Genomic DNA, 14,892 nt, shown 5'->3' with positions numbered 1-14,892 from the left:
TGTGTACCGTATCTGACATACATTAAAGATTTTATTTCACCTGAAAAGGCTTTTTACTAAACTGTAATCGTGTTAGCCACGCTAGCACCGAGTACCGTGTATCAGGCGTAGGCACATTCGAACCCTCAAAACCATGAATGCCCGACTCACCCAGCCTTGCAAGAACAACAGGCATCAGCGATCTTGTCCACAGCTATATTTATGCTGAGGGTCTGAGGATCTGCTGTTTTCCTCATCGACTGGTAGCATTTAGCTGCGACTCGCACAATGTTAGAGGCATCGCGTGGCTAAAACATCTTGATGTCGTCCAAAAAAGATGACATGAACTTGGTGGTTCCCTTGTCCATTGTCGTGGGTGATATTTTGTGAAAATCCGGCAGAAATGCTAAACTAATCGACTCAGAAATACTCTGCAGAGAGTCAGTCAAAACGAAAAATCCCATAGAAGCTAAGCTCTGCGAGGAGGTTAATGTGAGACATGAAGTCACGTGGGACTTTCGAGGGGCGTTTCTGGGCGGAGCTGGGTAAGGTCCATGTAGTCATGTTCTGATTTTCATTTACCAGAGCTCCCCTGTCTGAATACAAGGCTACAGATGTTATGTTTATTTAGCTTGCTTGAAGGGATTATCAAATCATGTTATGTCATTAGTTAATTGAGTTTTGATAGGGCTTTAATTAGGACAACAAAAGTTACTAACTTTTAAAACTTAAATTCAACTTGCTCCATATTTTGGAGCCACAAGAAATGTGCAGGTCAGATTCTAACTGCTTTAGAGATTTCTTGTAATTCATGAGAAAATAAAGTTGTAACTTTTTTTCCTTGAAATTCTGACTTTTTTTTGGAGTTCTAAAGTTTTTTCTCAAAATCCTGACATTTTTCCCTCAGAATTTTGACATTTTCTTAGAATTCTGACTTTTTCACAAAAATTCTGACTTTTTGCCTCAGAATTCTGACATTTTCTCAGAATTCTGACTTTTTCACAAAAATTCAGACTTTTTTCTCTCAGAATTTTGACTTTTGATGTCAAAAGATTAAAGCCATATTTCTTTTTTTTCTTTCCCCCCCAGTGCCCCTAATCAGCTTCTGCAGGTTCAATCTACTGTACGTTATATGTTTCATTTTGCTCTGCTCTGTTTCTCCACTGTGTCATATTTTGTCACTGGAGGGGGAAGAAGACATAAATGGCTTATTGTTGCCGCGGTTGGGGGTAATTGCCATTAAAGCCTGGGGCTGACGTTACATTTTATTGCAGCAGTGTTACAACCTTTCCTGACTGTCCCACAATGGAGCAACGGCTGCTGCAGCTGAATGTCACTTTCTCTCAGGTAGTGCATGAAATATAAAATATTCAGGCCAAGCAGGGTCGTCTGAGCTCAGAGAGGCAGAAAGGGGGACAGATCTGCTAATATTCACCAACATCAGAGGGATGATAGTTGGGTTTTGTACCATCAGAAAGGTTTTAGGCTGTAATTTTTGCTCGCAGACATTTGTTGTCCTTTCTTTCACCCTCATCCCCATTCATAAAATATTTACCGCCGTCTCCTCTGTTGAGTAAAGTAGAGGTTAAAACATGACAGATATATTCAAATCCAGGCTTGTTGGAAGTGTTTGCTGCTGCGTAATTAATTTCTGGGGAACATTAAAACGTGTCGAACATAATGTGCTCACATGTAACTCTGCCTTTCGGTTAATGGGCCCTAAACGAGCTGTAAAAGCTCAGTTAGCGCTGGCTAATTTCACAGACGGCATTAGAAATTACATAATGACATGGTTTATTATATCTCCTCTCTGTTAATTTTCTCAGATCCAAAGTGTTCTACCTCTGGCAGAAAGTAAAGTAGGTCTTCAGGACACACACACACACACACACACACACCTCCAAGCTGTGGCCGCAGTGACTTCTCCTTGGTCTCCTTATTTGTCAGCCCAGTTTCTGCAGTGAGACTGTTGTTTGGGTGCTGCTGTCTCCTCTGTCTCACTTTAACTCTGTGTTTTATCTCAAACCAGGTCACGATGCCTGAACTGGGACTTTCACATGTTATAGTCATGCACAGATGATAAAGCAAAACGACTGCACTTGAACTACTCAGAAGCTTTTTACGAAATTTACGAGTTTTATTTTTCCCAAATTCTAAATTTTCCTTTTTAATCAGATTTACTGACCAAAAAGTGCATAACGATGGTGTGAATAAAAAATGTTAACAATTCAGTAGCTGGTTTTCTATTGAACATATAAGTGCACAATTTGACATTTTGAAAATAAATTTGCTTAATGCAAACACGCCAATTAAAAAAACTGTTTTTTTGATAAAAGGGTGTTTTTTTTGGCTATGTTGAATCTGATTATTTCACAAAACAGCAATGGAAATGCATTACATGAGTCACATAATGAACAACCGGGTTTTACTACTGGCAGAAATGACAAAGAAGATGACAGGAAGTGGTAGGAGCCTGATGGCGCATAAGCAAACTTATTCATGTGTAATTTTAATTGGGTTTCTTATCTAATGGGAACTCCACAATTGCAAAATTGTGTTTTTTGTTATCGGAATATTTGCTGAAAATAAATTTACTCAAGGGAAACGCGCCAATTTTGATAAAACACTTTTGTGTTAAGATGAAGTGGTTGTTTGGTTTGTTTTGCAAAACTGCAATGGGAATTTTGCAAAATAAAAAAATGTATTGTGTGATACAAAAAAAAAATATTTTTAGTATCACACGAGTCACATGATCACCAACCAGATGTTGCTACTGGTTCAAGCCATGAAGACCAGAGGAGAATGATGGTGCGGCATGTTTTCTTAATGACTTATTACATGATCAAACTTAGTCACATGATTTTAATTGCAATTATTTAATGTAAACACTAGTGGAATTATTAGTGTAATATTGACTTATAAACTCAGAAAATTACCAAAAGTCAAATATTTTTGACCTTTGGAGGCTCAGAAAGGTCCTTGTTTTTTTCTAGATTTTTTTTTTTTTAGATTAATCTCAGAATTTCTCTCACTTTTTTGAGGGAAATTGACATTTTTCTCTATCTACATGTGCATACTACATCGTCATACTTACATTTTGGTCTAAATATGTTGTAATTTTCTTATTGACCAAAGAATATGTAAAAATTGTATATCTATTATACTTTTTGCCTATGGTGGTGACATTGCAGGCTGGGAAAAATGTCTTGTTATAAGTGGAATAATCTGCCAACGGAGCTGGTGCTTTTAAATCAATGTTTAGGAATTATTGACTTAAAACAAGCTCCTGAAAAATTACTACAAAAAATACTTGGTGGGATTTTGTGTTTTTGCAGTGTAGTACTGAATGCCAAACTTCTGCTCTGTAATCACTAATAACAAGATTACAGTTATTTTCCATTGTGAACACGACCGGTTTTCTAATAGCTGTTTCTGTAATTCAACACATAGATAGTTTTAAATTAAATACGAAAAGAGTTTTTAATAAATCCAAACAGTTTAGAATGAAAGTGGAGCTTTGGGGTTATGAGTCCATGTTTTTGCTGTTTGTTTGCATGTTTGATGCTCCATATGAGCATGAACTCAGCTCTCTTTATTGGTGACATTTGACATGATGATGACAGGATATCTCGCTTCCCACATACTGCCCTAAAGACCCATTTAGATCTCAAACACACACACACACACACACACACATGCACACATGTGCTGCATCTGGACTGACACTAATGCACAAATCTACTCTGATGCCTACTCCCGCCTCTTTTCTGACTCTCCTTATTGGCTGTTTCTTTTTAATCTCAATTTGATTTTGTGTTTCACAAGCAAAAATGACTTTGTCCTTACTTTAGCTGACTCGGCAGATTCCTTTGAGATTAATTTGTGTTGAATGTGTGCGTAGAGTCTTCCGTCATTTGTGTGTTTGTCCTTTGACTGCATGATGTTGTGTTGCAGCTGTGCCAGGGCCCTGCTGGCTGCCGCCCTTCATTACCATGAGAGGTTTTGCGTGGGGCGGGGGAAAAGCGATGAAAGAAACGGTGTGTAGGTCAAGTCAAAGATCCTGTGGCGGCACGGTGGAAATGTCAGGTTGTTGCTCCAGTTAGCGCTGCTCATGTTGGCGCAGGCGGCCCAGTTGTTCCGGGTTGCTGACTCCGCTGATGAAAACAATCAGCAATAAATGTGTGTCGGTGTGCGTGTGTCCACAAGTTAATTTAGTTTATGATGCATAAATATTGCTGCATCTTGAATAGCCTGAATATGAATCGTGGCTTGGGGATGAAAGATAATCAACAAGGAATTTAAATTTGATCTTGAAGTGTTTTGTTACGTAAACGACCCAAATACGTTAAACGCTGTACAAGCTGCTTGTCCAGTTTCCATAAAGTGAGTTATAAGGTGAGTTTTATTTATATAGCACCTTTCTCAAATATAAATCACAAAAAAATAAAATATGATCAAAAAATAGATCAAATCAAATAGGTTAAAATCTGTTCAGCACATTTTTTGCATAAAAATATTTTTAATTAAATTTAAGCCCCCGAACTCAAAGTTAACTCTGACGAGTGAAAATGGCTGCCAACAGATGCGCATTTATACAACCGTACATCTTTGAAAAGCAGAAGTGAAGCCTCCTGCACAACCAACAAAAATGCAACAAGTGGGTTCTAGATGGTAAGTCAACAACAAAACAATTGTCTTTTCCAGCAGCCATTGTACCAAATGTGCTGGAGGTCGACATGGGTTGCTTAGTAACGGGAGGAGCGCTGCTAATTTGTGACGTTACATTCCGAAGGTTTTTCTAGACACCAAAAAACATTAACTTATTGCTAGATAAACATCTGGGTGTTTTTTTTTTAGGCATTTTTTTAGAAGCAGCTGAATTTTGCATAATATTTCCTTAAAATAGAAGAAAAAGTTTAAGTTCCACTGGAGGATTATTTCACTTATAACATGACATGTTTTAAGGAATAATTGACTTAAAACAAGCTGAAAAATTACTTAAGTTATTTTTGTCCTATTTCAAGCGTACTAAGATGTTTAGTACACTCTTACGAAAAATATTTGGTAAAGTTTTGTGTTTTTGCAATGTGTTAATGTGGACTATTCATGATAATCTTGCAATCTAAGCACAATTAAACTTTTGGTCCAACAAATTGTGTTGATATTCACTGTAAAGTGATGACTATGCTTGTACTTGCACTACATGTTTCCATACGTCACATTCTTTAGCACCTTGGTGTTTTTTTAAGCAGTGCATAGACTGAACACAGATGTCAGAACTCTGCAGAGCTGCACCCAGATACACATATTTAAGCAAGCCTCCTATAGAGTTCCTATATAATCTCTGTTGACATGAATCTGACTGCAGCTCACTGAAAACACCCACCACCTACCCCACATGAATGTTTATTATTCTGGGAGAAATACAGTATAAACATACAGCAGAGCACAGCGGTGGGTGTCCTACTTATTACTGTCAATACCGCCCATTTACTGCCAAACAGCCTCTATTATTAGACTCCACTGGACTCTCATCAGGTATCTTCAAAGGTTGCAGCATAAATCACGTTTCACTGCTTTTCTTTTTCTTCTTGTGACTCTGTGAAGTGCAGCTCTGTGATCCACGTGGGTCTGACATATGTTTATCATCACAGGGGAAGGAAAATAATGGAAATTTCCCTTGTTATGCTTCGCATGATTTCTCCTTTTTTCCGTTTTCCAAATGAGAGAATGACATTTGAGGCAGCCAGGGTGGAGTTAATATATTTTCCTATATGTTTCACTGTTGAAAGGAAGGCTTGTAGTGTGATGCTGAGGCAGATTTAAAGATAGATTTTGAACAGGAACGTTAAAAGTACCGGAGTTTTTTTCTCTCAGGATTTTTAGGCTACTGGTTTGGAAAAATCTGGATGAATAGTTTGATTTATTTGGATTCTCGGGCCCTTATGTTGCTAAAAACACGCAGATCCAAAACGTGGCACTTAGACATAATCAGATATCAGCATTAGCATAATTTGGGATTAATATAACAGGATTTAGGATTACCATATTCACCCTGCTTGCGTGAGAGTCGGTTTTTAAATGTTACATTCAAGAAATGAAGCAAAGTGATTTCTTCATTCTGAGATGTAAAAACACAAGAGTTGCACTTTCTCGTGGCTCTGATGCTGGTAATTTCTCCTAATTTGTTTGGCTTGGGTTGTTTCTTGTAGGCAGCTGCAGAGTTGAGCATGGTTTCCCTGTTATTATAAGTAAACAGTGATTGTAGAGTAAATTACTGGAAGGGTTTTAGCTGAGCCAGTAGAATGGGGATGAGCAAAACAATCAAAACAAAACAAAAAACAAAAACAAAATCTGTCCTGGAGTGTGTGAGGAGTCTGATAAAAATGCTAATATTTTTTTTAATGCTACAGCAATACAGATATAAAGTGAACATAAAGCTGAATTTAAAAAAAACTATTTAAAATTTAAATAACAATAGAGGAACAGAGGGAAAAAGGTAGCATGTCTTCAGTCAATTCAGTAATTGATTAGCACGTCTGTCAGCCCAAAACTTAAAAAAAAAAAACACCAACCTGGTTTTTGGCAATAAGTTAATGATTTTTTAGTGTCTGGAAAATGAGCAGTTTCAAAAACCTGTGGAATGTAACACTGCTCGTTACCTAGCAACCCCAGCAGAATTCCGCCTGTTACCTAGCAACCCAAGCTGAGTTCCAACCCACTTGGTCAGCTGGTTTTACCACTGTATGCACTGTGCAATGGCTGCTTAGCATCCATAAACCACTTGCTGCACTCTTGTTAGTTGTGTAGGAGACTCCACTTCTGCTTTTCAAAAACAAAAAGTGTAAATGTTGAGTTGGGGAACATGGCTGCAGCAGCTTATTTGGTTTTAAAGGGGAAGTGTCATGTAAAATTGACTTTTTTTGTGTTTTATGATGTTATTCCCTCATCAAAGCCACACCTGAAGTGTTGCTTTGATTCTTTCATGCATGTTTGAGAAATCCTTTAGTCTCCATGGCAACAATCCAGCTGCGCAAAACACCTGGTTGAACCTAGCTCTGCTTTCAAGGATGAAGCTCCTTCTCAGAGCTGCAGTTTACAATCTTCAGAGCTTACGCCTTCATTCAGCTCCTTCAGACTAGCCAGCAGCAATTAGCAAACACCTGGTGGAACTGCACATCTGCTGAGCTCATTACAGGAGCTACTTCTCAGTGAAAGGCTGGTAAAAATGTGGTGAAAGGGTTAATAGAGGAGCCTTGTTGTGATGACTTCCTGAAGGCGGAGCTTCAGAAAGAGCAGGACCTTCTTAAAGAGACAGAGCCTAAATTTCAAGGCAGAAATGACAAAGTAACATTTCTTTTAAGTCATATTTGATATGTACAGCATTTTTATAACCACTGATGGAAAAAAGTTGCTTGATAAAGCTATAAAATGATATTATTGCTCCAGGAAAATTCAAAATACTGCCCCTTTAAAGTACTATTATGATAGTAATAGTGCTATTATTAGTATTAGAGACCCTAAAACAACTCAAAGTAGGCAGAACTGATCAGAGTACAATCTCTTTATATAAGAATGATTTTGTGCAAAACATGTAATTAACATGTTTCATATCATCCATAAATGTATCCTAACCTGTTCAGGGAATAATAATAACTTTTAAAATCAAGTTTTTTAATAACAAAAATGTCCAAAAACTGAACATGGTGTTCTACGCACTATGGATTACAAGTAAACTAGTTTATATAGTTTAACTTTTTTGTTAGAATTATAAATTTAATGTCAGAATTGTGACTTTTTTTCCCTCAGAATTGAATAATGAGCAACTGATTTACCTCATTTTGATCATTTTCATAAAGAAATTCCCAGGTCAAACTTGCTACGTTGGAACATTATTTTCAGACTGAGAGCAAGCGGCTTCATGAATGTGGCGTTTGAGTGAGGAGTTAAGCCAAACGGGATCAGAGAGCGGCAGGCTGGATGAAGACGCCACCAGTGTGTGTTGAGCCGGTCTCCACATATGTCAGCCTGATCTAAGCCACACCTGCTGCTGAGCGCAGAGAGAGAGAGAGAGAGAGAGAGAGAGAGAGAGTGTGTGGAGTGTGTTTTCAGGCTGTGCTGTCACAAGCGGGGCAGTCGCTGAAGCGAACAGTTGCTGCATCGCTGCCGCCTCTCTCCATCTGTTTCCACTCTGTTCTTCTTCACAAATCCACGACTTCAGGCAATTATTTCATTCACGAGGAGGAAGAGGAGCTGATGAAGAGTTATTTTGGTTAATTGCTGACTCACTCGGAACTGGAGGGGAGTGGAAGGGATTTCTTGCAACGCCGCAAGGCAACTGGGGATTCCTCCCTGGGATTTATTTGCTGGTTTTTCTGCAGAAATCTTTGGACATTTTGTTGTGTTTTGTGAGCCGAAGCTGCCTGTAATGGGAAACAGGTGGAAATGTGAGGGTTAACCCCCCCCAACTGCGCTGCATGTTGGCGAGGCTTCCCTGCTTCTCTGCAGCCAAAGATCCGTACGCTGACAAATTGCACCTCAATCAGGTGCAACCTTGGTGTGTGCTGCTCGGTTCTGGGAACACTGGGATCTGAAGTGAGTGAGCAGAAATCTGTGGAAGTGGAAGTGGAGGACGGTTCGGTCGTTTGGTGGACTCAGGGGAGAAGATGCCAGCCATCCTGGTGGCCTCAGCCATGAAGTCAGGACTCCCGAAACCCAAACCGGTTCACAGTGCCCTCCCCATCCCCCAGGCCCCCAGCAGACCGTCGGCCTTAGCTCTGCCTTCGGCGCCGCTCAAGAGCCGGCAGGTGTCCACCAGACCGCCAAGGAGTTCTCCGGAGTCGGAGGCAACTGGAAACCCTCAGGTGTGTCAACATCATCCACACCTGCTTTGGTTTTCTCACTCAACTCTCATTTCTGTCATATTTTGTTTGGTCATGGTTTGTGATTTCTGACTTTACCAAAATAAGAAATAAAAAGCTGTAACGACTACAAATTCTGCTGGACGATAAATTGTCCCAGATGTTATTGTGATAACTGATAGTTTATAAATGGTAACGATGCAAGAACACATTCTCAAAGACCAATAAACGTTAAATTCTAACACTGGAACTGGAAGACATTTGAAATCCAAACTAAAGCAAAACATAAACAACGAATAAAACTAATTATGAAGTCTCTGTAAACAAAATTATACTTAAAAAAACAAAACAAAGCACCAGAAGAGAGAAACAATAAATCAAATGTAAGTTATTGAATTTGCTTTAATTTATAATTAAAGCAAATTCAATAAATTCAATTAATTCAATTAATGTTGAATTTGTTGTTGTGTTGCAATCTGTTGTTGCAACACAACAACAGATTTTACTGGACGATACATTTTTCCAGAAGTTATTGGTACAAACATTACCATTGTTGTTTTGAGACCATTTTCAGCTAATATGATAAAGTAGAACTAACATGACTGTCAAACTTCTCACGATATGTTTTACATCAGTCAATATTGATAATTATTGATTAGCTTTTTGTTTTAAATATCTTGTTTTATCCACAATTTTCTCTCCACATCGTTTATTTTTAATGGCTTTTGAGGCATGGTGGCAAAACATTAAACTGCAGCTGTGCAAGTTACTGAACAGGTTGTTGCTAGGTAACCAAAGAGTGAGTGAGTTGCTAGGTAACCAGATAGTGAGTGAGTTAGTTCACCAACCTTGCTTAGCTAGGTTGAGCAGCTAATGTCTTCCCTCTGCCTACATCTCCCAGAAGGCTTTGTGGTTCTGGATCGTAGTTCAGTGAAATTATTGAAAACTGTATCAGACGTATTACTTATTGATACTGATATTGATAATGTGGTTTTGATGATATATGTTGTTGTTGATTTATTGTTCAGCCTTATGATAAAGGCCTATTAATGCCAGAACACCCTTTCAAAAATCAGTGAAATTTAATTTCCAAAGAACATTTTACACACTGAAACTGGAAGATATTTTAAATATTCAAAAATAAACAAACAAAACAAACAAAACATTATATAGAATGGTTACTGAAGTCTTTCTGAACAAAATTGCACTTCAAAACATATCAGTCATATTAATCATTAGGCTCAAATAGGGGAAACAGGCAAAACTGCCAGTTAGGACTTTTGTAAAATAAAGAAAAAGTTGCAAGCTAACCCCCAACTCAACTTTTACAATCGCATGTGGAAAATAGCTGTAAACAGATGCGCAGTTATACAACCGTTCATCTTTGAAAAGCACAAGTGGAGCCTCTTGCACAATCACTAAGAATGCAGCAAGAGGTTTTTGAATGAAAACAACAACAAAAAACTTATATTTTCCAGCAGCCATTGCACAACTCGTACCGCAGTAAAACCAGATGACCAAAAATGCTGGTTGTGTTGCTAGGTAACGACGTTGTAGCACTCAACAATCAAGAGTTTTTTGAAATGACTCATTTTTCAGACACCAAAAAACATTAACTTATTGCCAAAAAATGTCTGAGTGTTTTTTTAAGAGCTTGTGCTGTTTTTAAAAGGAGTAGGAACTCAAATAGAAGCATAAAAATGTGCAAAATGTGACTTTTTGCATGACCAATCCTCCTTGAAAACAGTCAGTAACAGTTGTTTCAGTATATAAGCAGTTCACTGATTTCTCTAAATAATCCCAGAAAACTGCAGCCTTGTTGAATTCTGCCTGAATTCAGTTGATTTCCTGAAAGGAAGCCGGCCGTTCTGTCCAGAACGGAGCCGTAGCGGGACGCCAGGGTGGCTGTTCTGCTGCGTTTCTGTAATATTGGCTGTGTGTAGCAGGGCTGCAGTGGCCAGAGCAGTCGCTCCAGCACCATGTAAGGCAGCGGGAGAAGGAGCTGTCTCCCCGTCTGTGTTTGTGCCAACCTGTCCAGTAAGTGTGACTCTGAGCGTGACGTCGCTGGGAGACGGATCTGGACGCCGTTTGAGGAGAAGATACAGGAGGCCAGTGTTTCTGGACATGGGATGAGGCTGCTGTTTGTTTTTCTGGATAATCACATTTTCTCGCTGACCTACTTTACATGACTTTCTCCCCTCTGTCCTCTGTCTCTCCTCCTCTTCCTCATCCCTGTGGTGCTGATGAAGCAGCCCTCGTCACCCTCGGCTATGTTAACCCTCGACCTTTCTGAACAGAGGCAGCGACCTGAATGTTGCAGTCATATGCTGGACTCTATCCAGTCTTGCTGTTTTACAGTCCTGCATTGTTATTTTAAGGTTTTTTTTTGTTATATTTGGGAATCATTCAACTTGAAAGCCAGTGGTATAAAAAATGAAACGCCAAAACACCCTTTAAAAGTGATCTGTTATGCTTCCTTGAACAAGTGAGGATAGTTCTGTGGGTGATATGAAACATGCCCATTACATTTTTGTCACAAAATCATTCTTAGACAGTGAGGTTTAAATCTTCTGTCCATTTTGAGCTGCTTTAGAGCGTCTTGTCACTTTAAATCCAAATAAGCTGCTGTTGGCCACATCCCCCAACTCAATGCTTACACTCGCAAGTGAAAATGACTGCATATAGATGCACAATTATACAACTGTACGTCTTTGAAAAGCAGAAGTGGAGCCTCCTGCACAACCAACAAGAATGCAGCAAGTGGTTTCTGGATGCTAAGTTGACCACAAAACATTTGTCTTTCCCAGCAGCCGTTGTACAGCACATACGGCGGTAAAACCAGCTGACCAAATGTGCTGGAGTTCTGCTTGAGTTGCTAGGTGATGAGCGGAACTCAGATGAGGTTGCTAGGTAACAGCTCGGGTTTCGCTGGGGTCACTAGGTGAAACTGTGCTGTGCTGGAGCTCGGCTTAGGTTGCTAGGTAACAGTTTGGGATTTCGCTGGGGTTGCTAGGTAGCAGCCTGCTGTTTTGTGACGTTGCATTTCGGTTACCGAAAGGGCAAAATTTCAACATAAATACTCTGCAGTAATTAAGAATAGCATACTTTTGTCCAAAGGAATGTGAAACTAGGTAGGTTAATTTAAAAACTGTACAAAACGTGAAAGTGTATTAGAGAAATAAAACTCAAGAGACTATTTACAAAAACTGTGCAACAGCAAAAATATTACCTAAAAATGATTAGGATCTGTTAAAACACCAGCATGTATGTGAACATTTGTTATGTTTCTAGTGCCTAACAGCTGCTTCACTAGCAGATTATTTCACTTGTAACATAGGAAAAATGTTATAAGTTAATGGAACTAGTACTTTTTCATCTATATTAAGGAAATATTCACTTAAAACAAGACACCATATCTTGCTGAGAAGTTACTTTTAAGTTAGTTTTCTCTTATTTCAAGGGTATTAAGATATTCGCACTAGACACTAGACCAAAATTACTTGGTAAAGTTTTGTGTTTTCCAGTGAAACTCTAATATTCTACTCAGTGTTAAAGTTCTTTGTTCTGAAATACAGCAGTGGTGAAACAGTTGCATGTTGCATTTCTAAAAAGTGAAGGTTAAATATCAAGTAGAAATCCTAAAATTGTTTATAAATTACATGCTAAAATAGAGCATAAAAGAAGCAGTTTTAGTCAAATGTCAATACTCTGGTGTAATTGTAAGAATGATTTTAAATCGTCAGTTTTATTCCGCCTTTCAAACAAAGAAAATCAGCTTGTGTGAAAATCAGCACCCTGTGGTGTCGTTCCTCCGTCTCGTTGTCATTTCCTCTCAGCATCGAGTGCTTACCGCAGCGTGAGCAGCGTTTCCAGCGATGAAATGGGGGAACATTTGAAGTTGGTACATCAGGAGCAAGAACATATTGCTTCTTCCTCTACTTTGTGTTTCCAGCTGTGGATTGCCTCCTTGGAGAAAAGTGAGCAGAATTGTAATGGGCCCAGGTTAAAAGCCACTGCTGTATGGTTTTCCTGTTGAGTCTTTTCATATTGCACAATGTTTAATCTGAAAATTTGACCGCTGAGGAGTTGGAGAGGGAGCCGCAAATGGCTTCAGATCCAGTACAAGTAGACGTGGGCTGAGGTTTGAGCTGATTTTTAACCAGGGGAACAATTTTTTATGCGTTCTATCTTCATCTGGTGAAGTGTAGTTTTATAAGAGTCTCATTTGAAACAACATTAACAAAGCGAAGCATGCAGAAAAGGAGCAAAGTAATCTTAAGTGGGACGTATTATACAAAATTTACATTTTTCGTACTTACAATTTGGGTTTCAATTGCTTCTAAAAACAGCCAAAGCTTTTAAAAATACCCCAAATAGACAGTTTTTGGCAATAAGTTGATGTTTTTTTTATTTCTTGAAAAGAAATTTTAAAAAAAATTCAGAATGTAATGTCATAAATCAGCAGGCGCTGACCTTTCACCTAGTAACTGCAGCAAACCACAGCTGTTACCTAGCAACCCCAGGCGAGTTCCGCCTGTTACCTAGCAACGCAAGTGGAGTTCCAGCACGCTTGGTCAGCTGCTTTTACCTCCGTATGCATTGTATAATGGCTGCTGGAAAAGACAGGAGCTTTGTTGTTGACTTAGAAATTATATGCTGCATTCTTGTTGGTGGTACACTGCAAAAACACAAAATCCTACATTTTTTAGGTCTGGCTTCTCGGGAAAATACCTTAGTACACCTTCAATAAGGTAAAACAAGCTTAAAAGTATATTTTCAGATATACATAGGACCTTATTTTAGGTCAATAATTCCTTAATATTTTTGATAAAGTTCTGGTTCCATTAGCAGAATATTTAACTTTTAACAAAACATTTTTCTCATGTTTTAAGTGAATTCGTCTGGCTGCAATGCAGTTCAAAGTGTTTTACATCATGACATCACAAACATAAAACTCATAAAAACAACATACAGTAGACAGTTGCGAAACCAGATACAAACATTGAATTAGTTTAGTCTGATTTCAAGTTTACCAAGACATTTACACGAGAAAACTAGACCAAAAATAGTTAGTGAGATTTTGCAGTGTGCAGGAGGCTCCACTTGTGCTTTTCACAGATGTATGGTTGTATAATTAAGAATCTGTTTGCAGCCATTTTCACATGCAGCTTATTTGGATTTAAAGTGACAAGACGCCCCAAAACAGACTAAGATCTCATTATCTAAGAATGATTTTATACAAAAAATGTTTTGTATAGGCCATAGATCTATCCTCACCTGTTCAAGAAAGCATAATAGGTCACCTTTAAAATCCTGCGTGCATTAAGCAGCCTAATGACTGGATGTGTTTGCAGAAAGTCAAACAGGAAACATAAAGTGAGTTGGACATGACACCTTTAAGCGCCTGACAGGGTAAGTCGGTAGTTATCTGAGGGATTAGTGAAGCCTTGGTTGAAGAGAAGCAGCAGCTCACGCATCCAGCTGGATGGCCCAGTTGGCTCGCAGCCCTGACTCGTTCGGTACGCCTTTAACAAAGAGTTAATCCACAATGCAGCAGGAGCAAAGAGAGGGAGTCATCCAGCGAGTATTTACAGGCCGGGATGAAGCAGGTCTGCAGGTGTTTGTGGCTCAGCGTGTGAAATCTGCCACTACAGTCTGGGAATGTGTCAAACCACCTGCTCTGTGTGTGTGTGTGTGTGTGTGGGGGTGTGTGTGTGTGTGTGTGTGTGTGTGTGTGTGTGTGTGATTATATATATATCCTGACAAGCTGTACTGAGTTTCAACCTTTTATAATGCTGCTACAGCTGAGAGGCTCTTTGCACATACCTGACTGCTGCCCTCTAGTGTTCAATTTATCTTTTGCAACCATTCCCATTCATAAAATCAAGCCTTACACTGCAAAAACACAAAATCCTATCAAGTAATTTTAGTCTAGTTTCATTGCAAATATCTTAGTACACTTGAAATGAAACAAAACTAACTTATAAGTAACTTTTCAGCAAGAAATATGAGATTATTTAAAGGTATTAAGATATTTGCATTAGAATCTAGA

General features: G+C 38.8%; 1 protein-coding gene across 4 annotated transcripts in view; it reads left to right on the top strand.

The window, feature by feature from the left end:
- Positions 1–14,892, top strand: part of nav2a (neuron navigator 2a) — a 266,796-nt gene that overhangs the window by 121,969 nt on the left and 129,935 nt on the right. For 3 of the 4 annotated variants that reach the window (XM_081605470.1, XM_081605469.1, XM_008405962.3), the window contains exon 1: positions 8,093–8,843. The exons of the other annotated variant lie outside the window; for it this stretch is intronic. In XM_081605470.1, coding sequence (XP_081461596.1) covers positions 8,646–8,843 — 198 coding nt within the window. In that variant the 5' untranslated portion in view covers positions 8,093–8,645. Of the gene's footprint in view, positions 1–8,092; positions 8,844–14,892 lie in introns of those variants that run through there. 4 annotated transcript variants of the gene reach the window in all.

This window comes from Poecilia reticulata, chromosome 3, assembly GCF_904066995.2.
Source record: "Poecilia reticulata chromosome 3, P_reticulata-male-v2, whole genome shotgun sequence".
NCBI classification, from domain to species: domain Eukaryota; kingdom Metazoa; phylum Chordata; class Actinopteri; order Cyprinodontiformes; family Poeciliidae; genus Poecilia; species Poecilia reticulata.
This window is presented reverse-complemented; position numbering and strand designations above follow the sequence as displayed.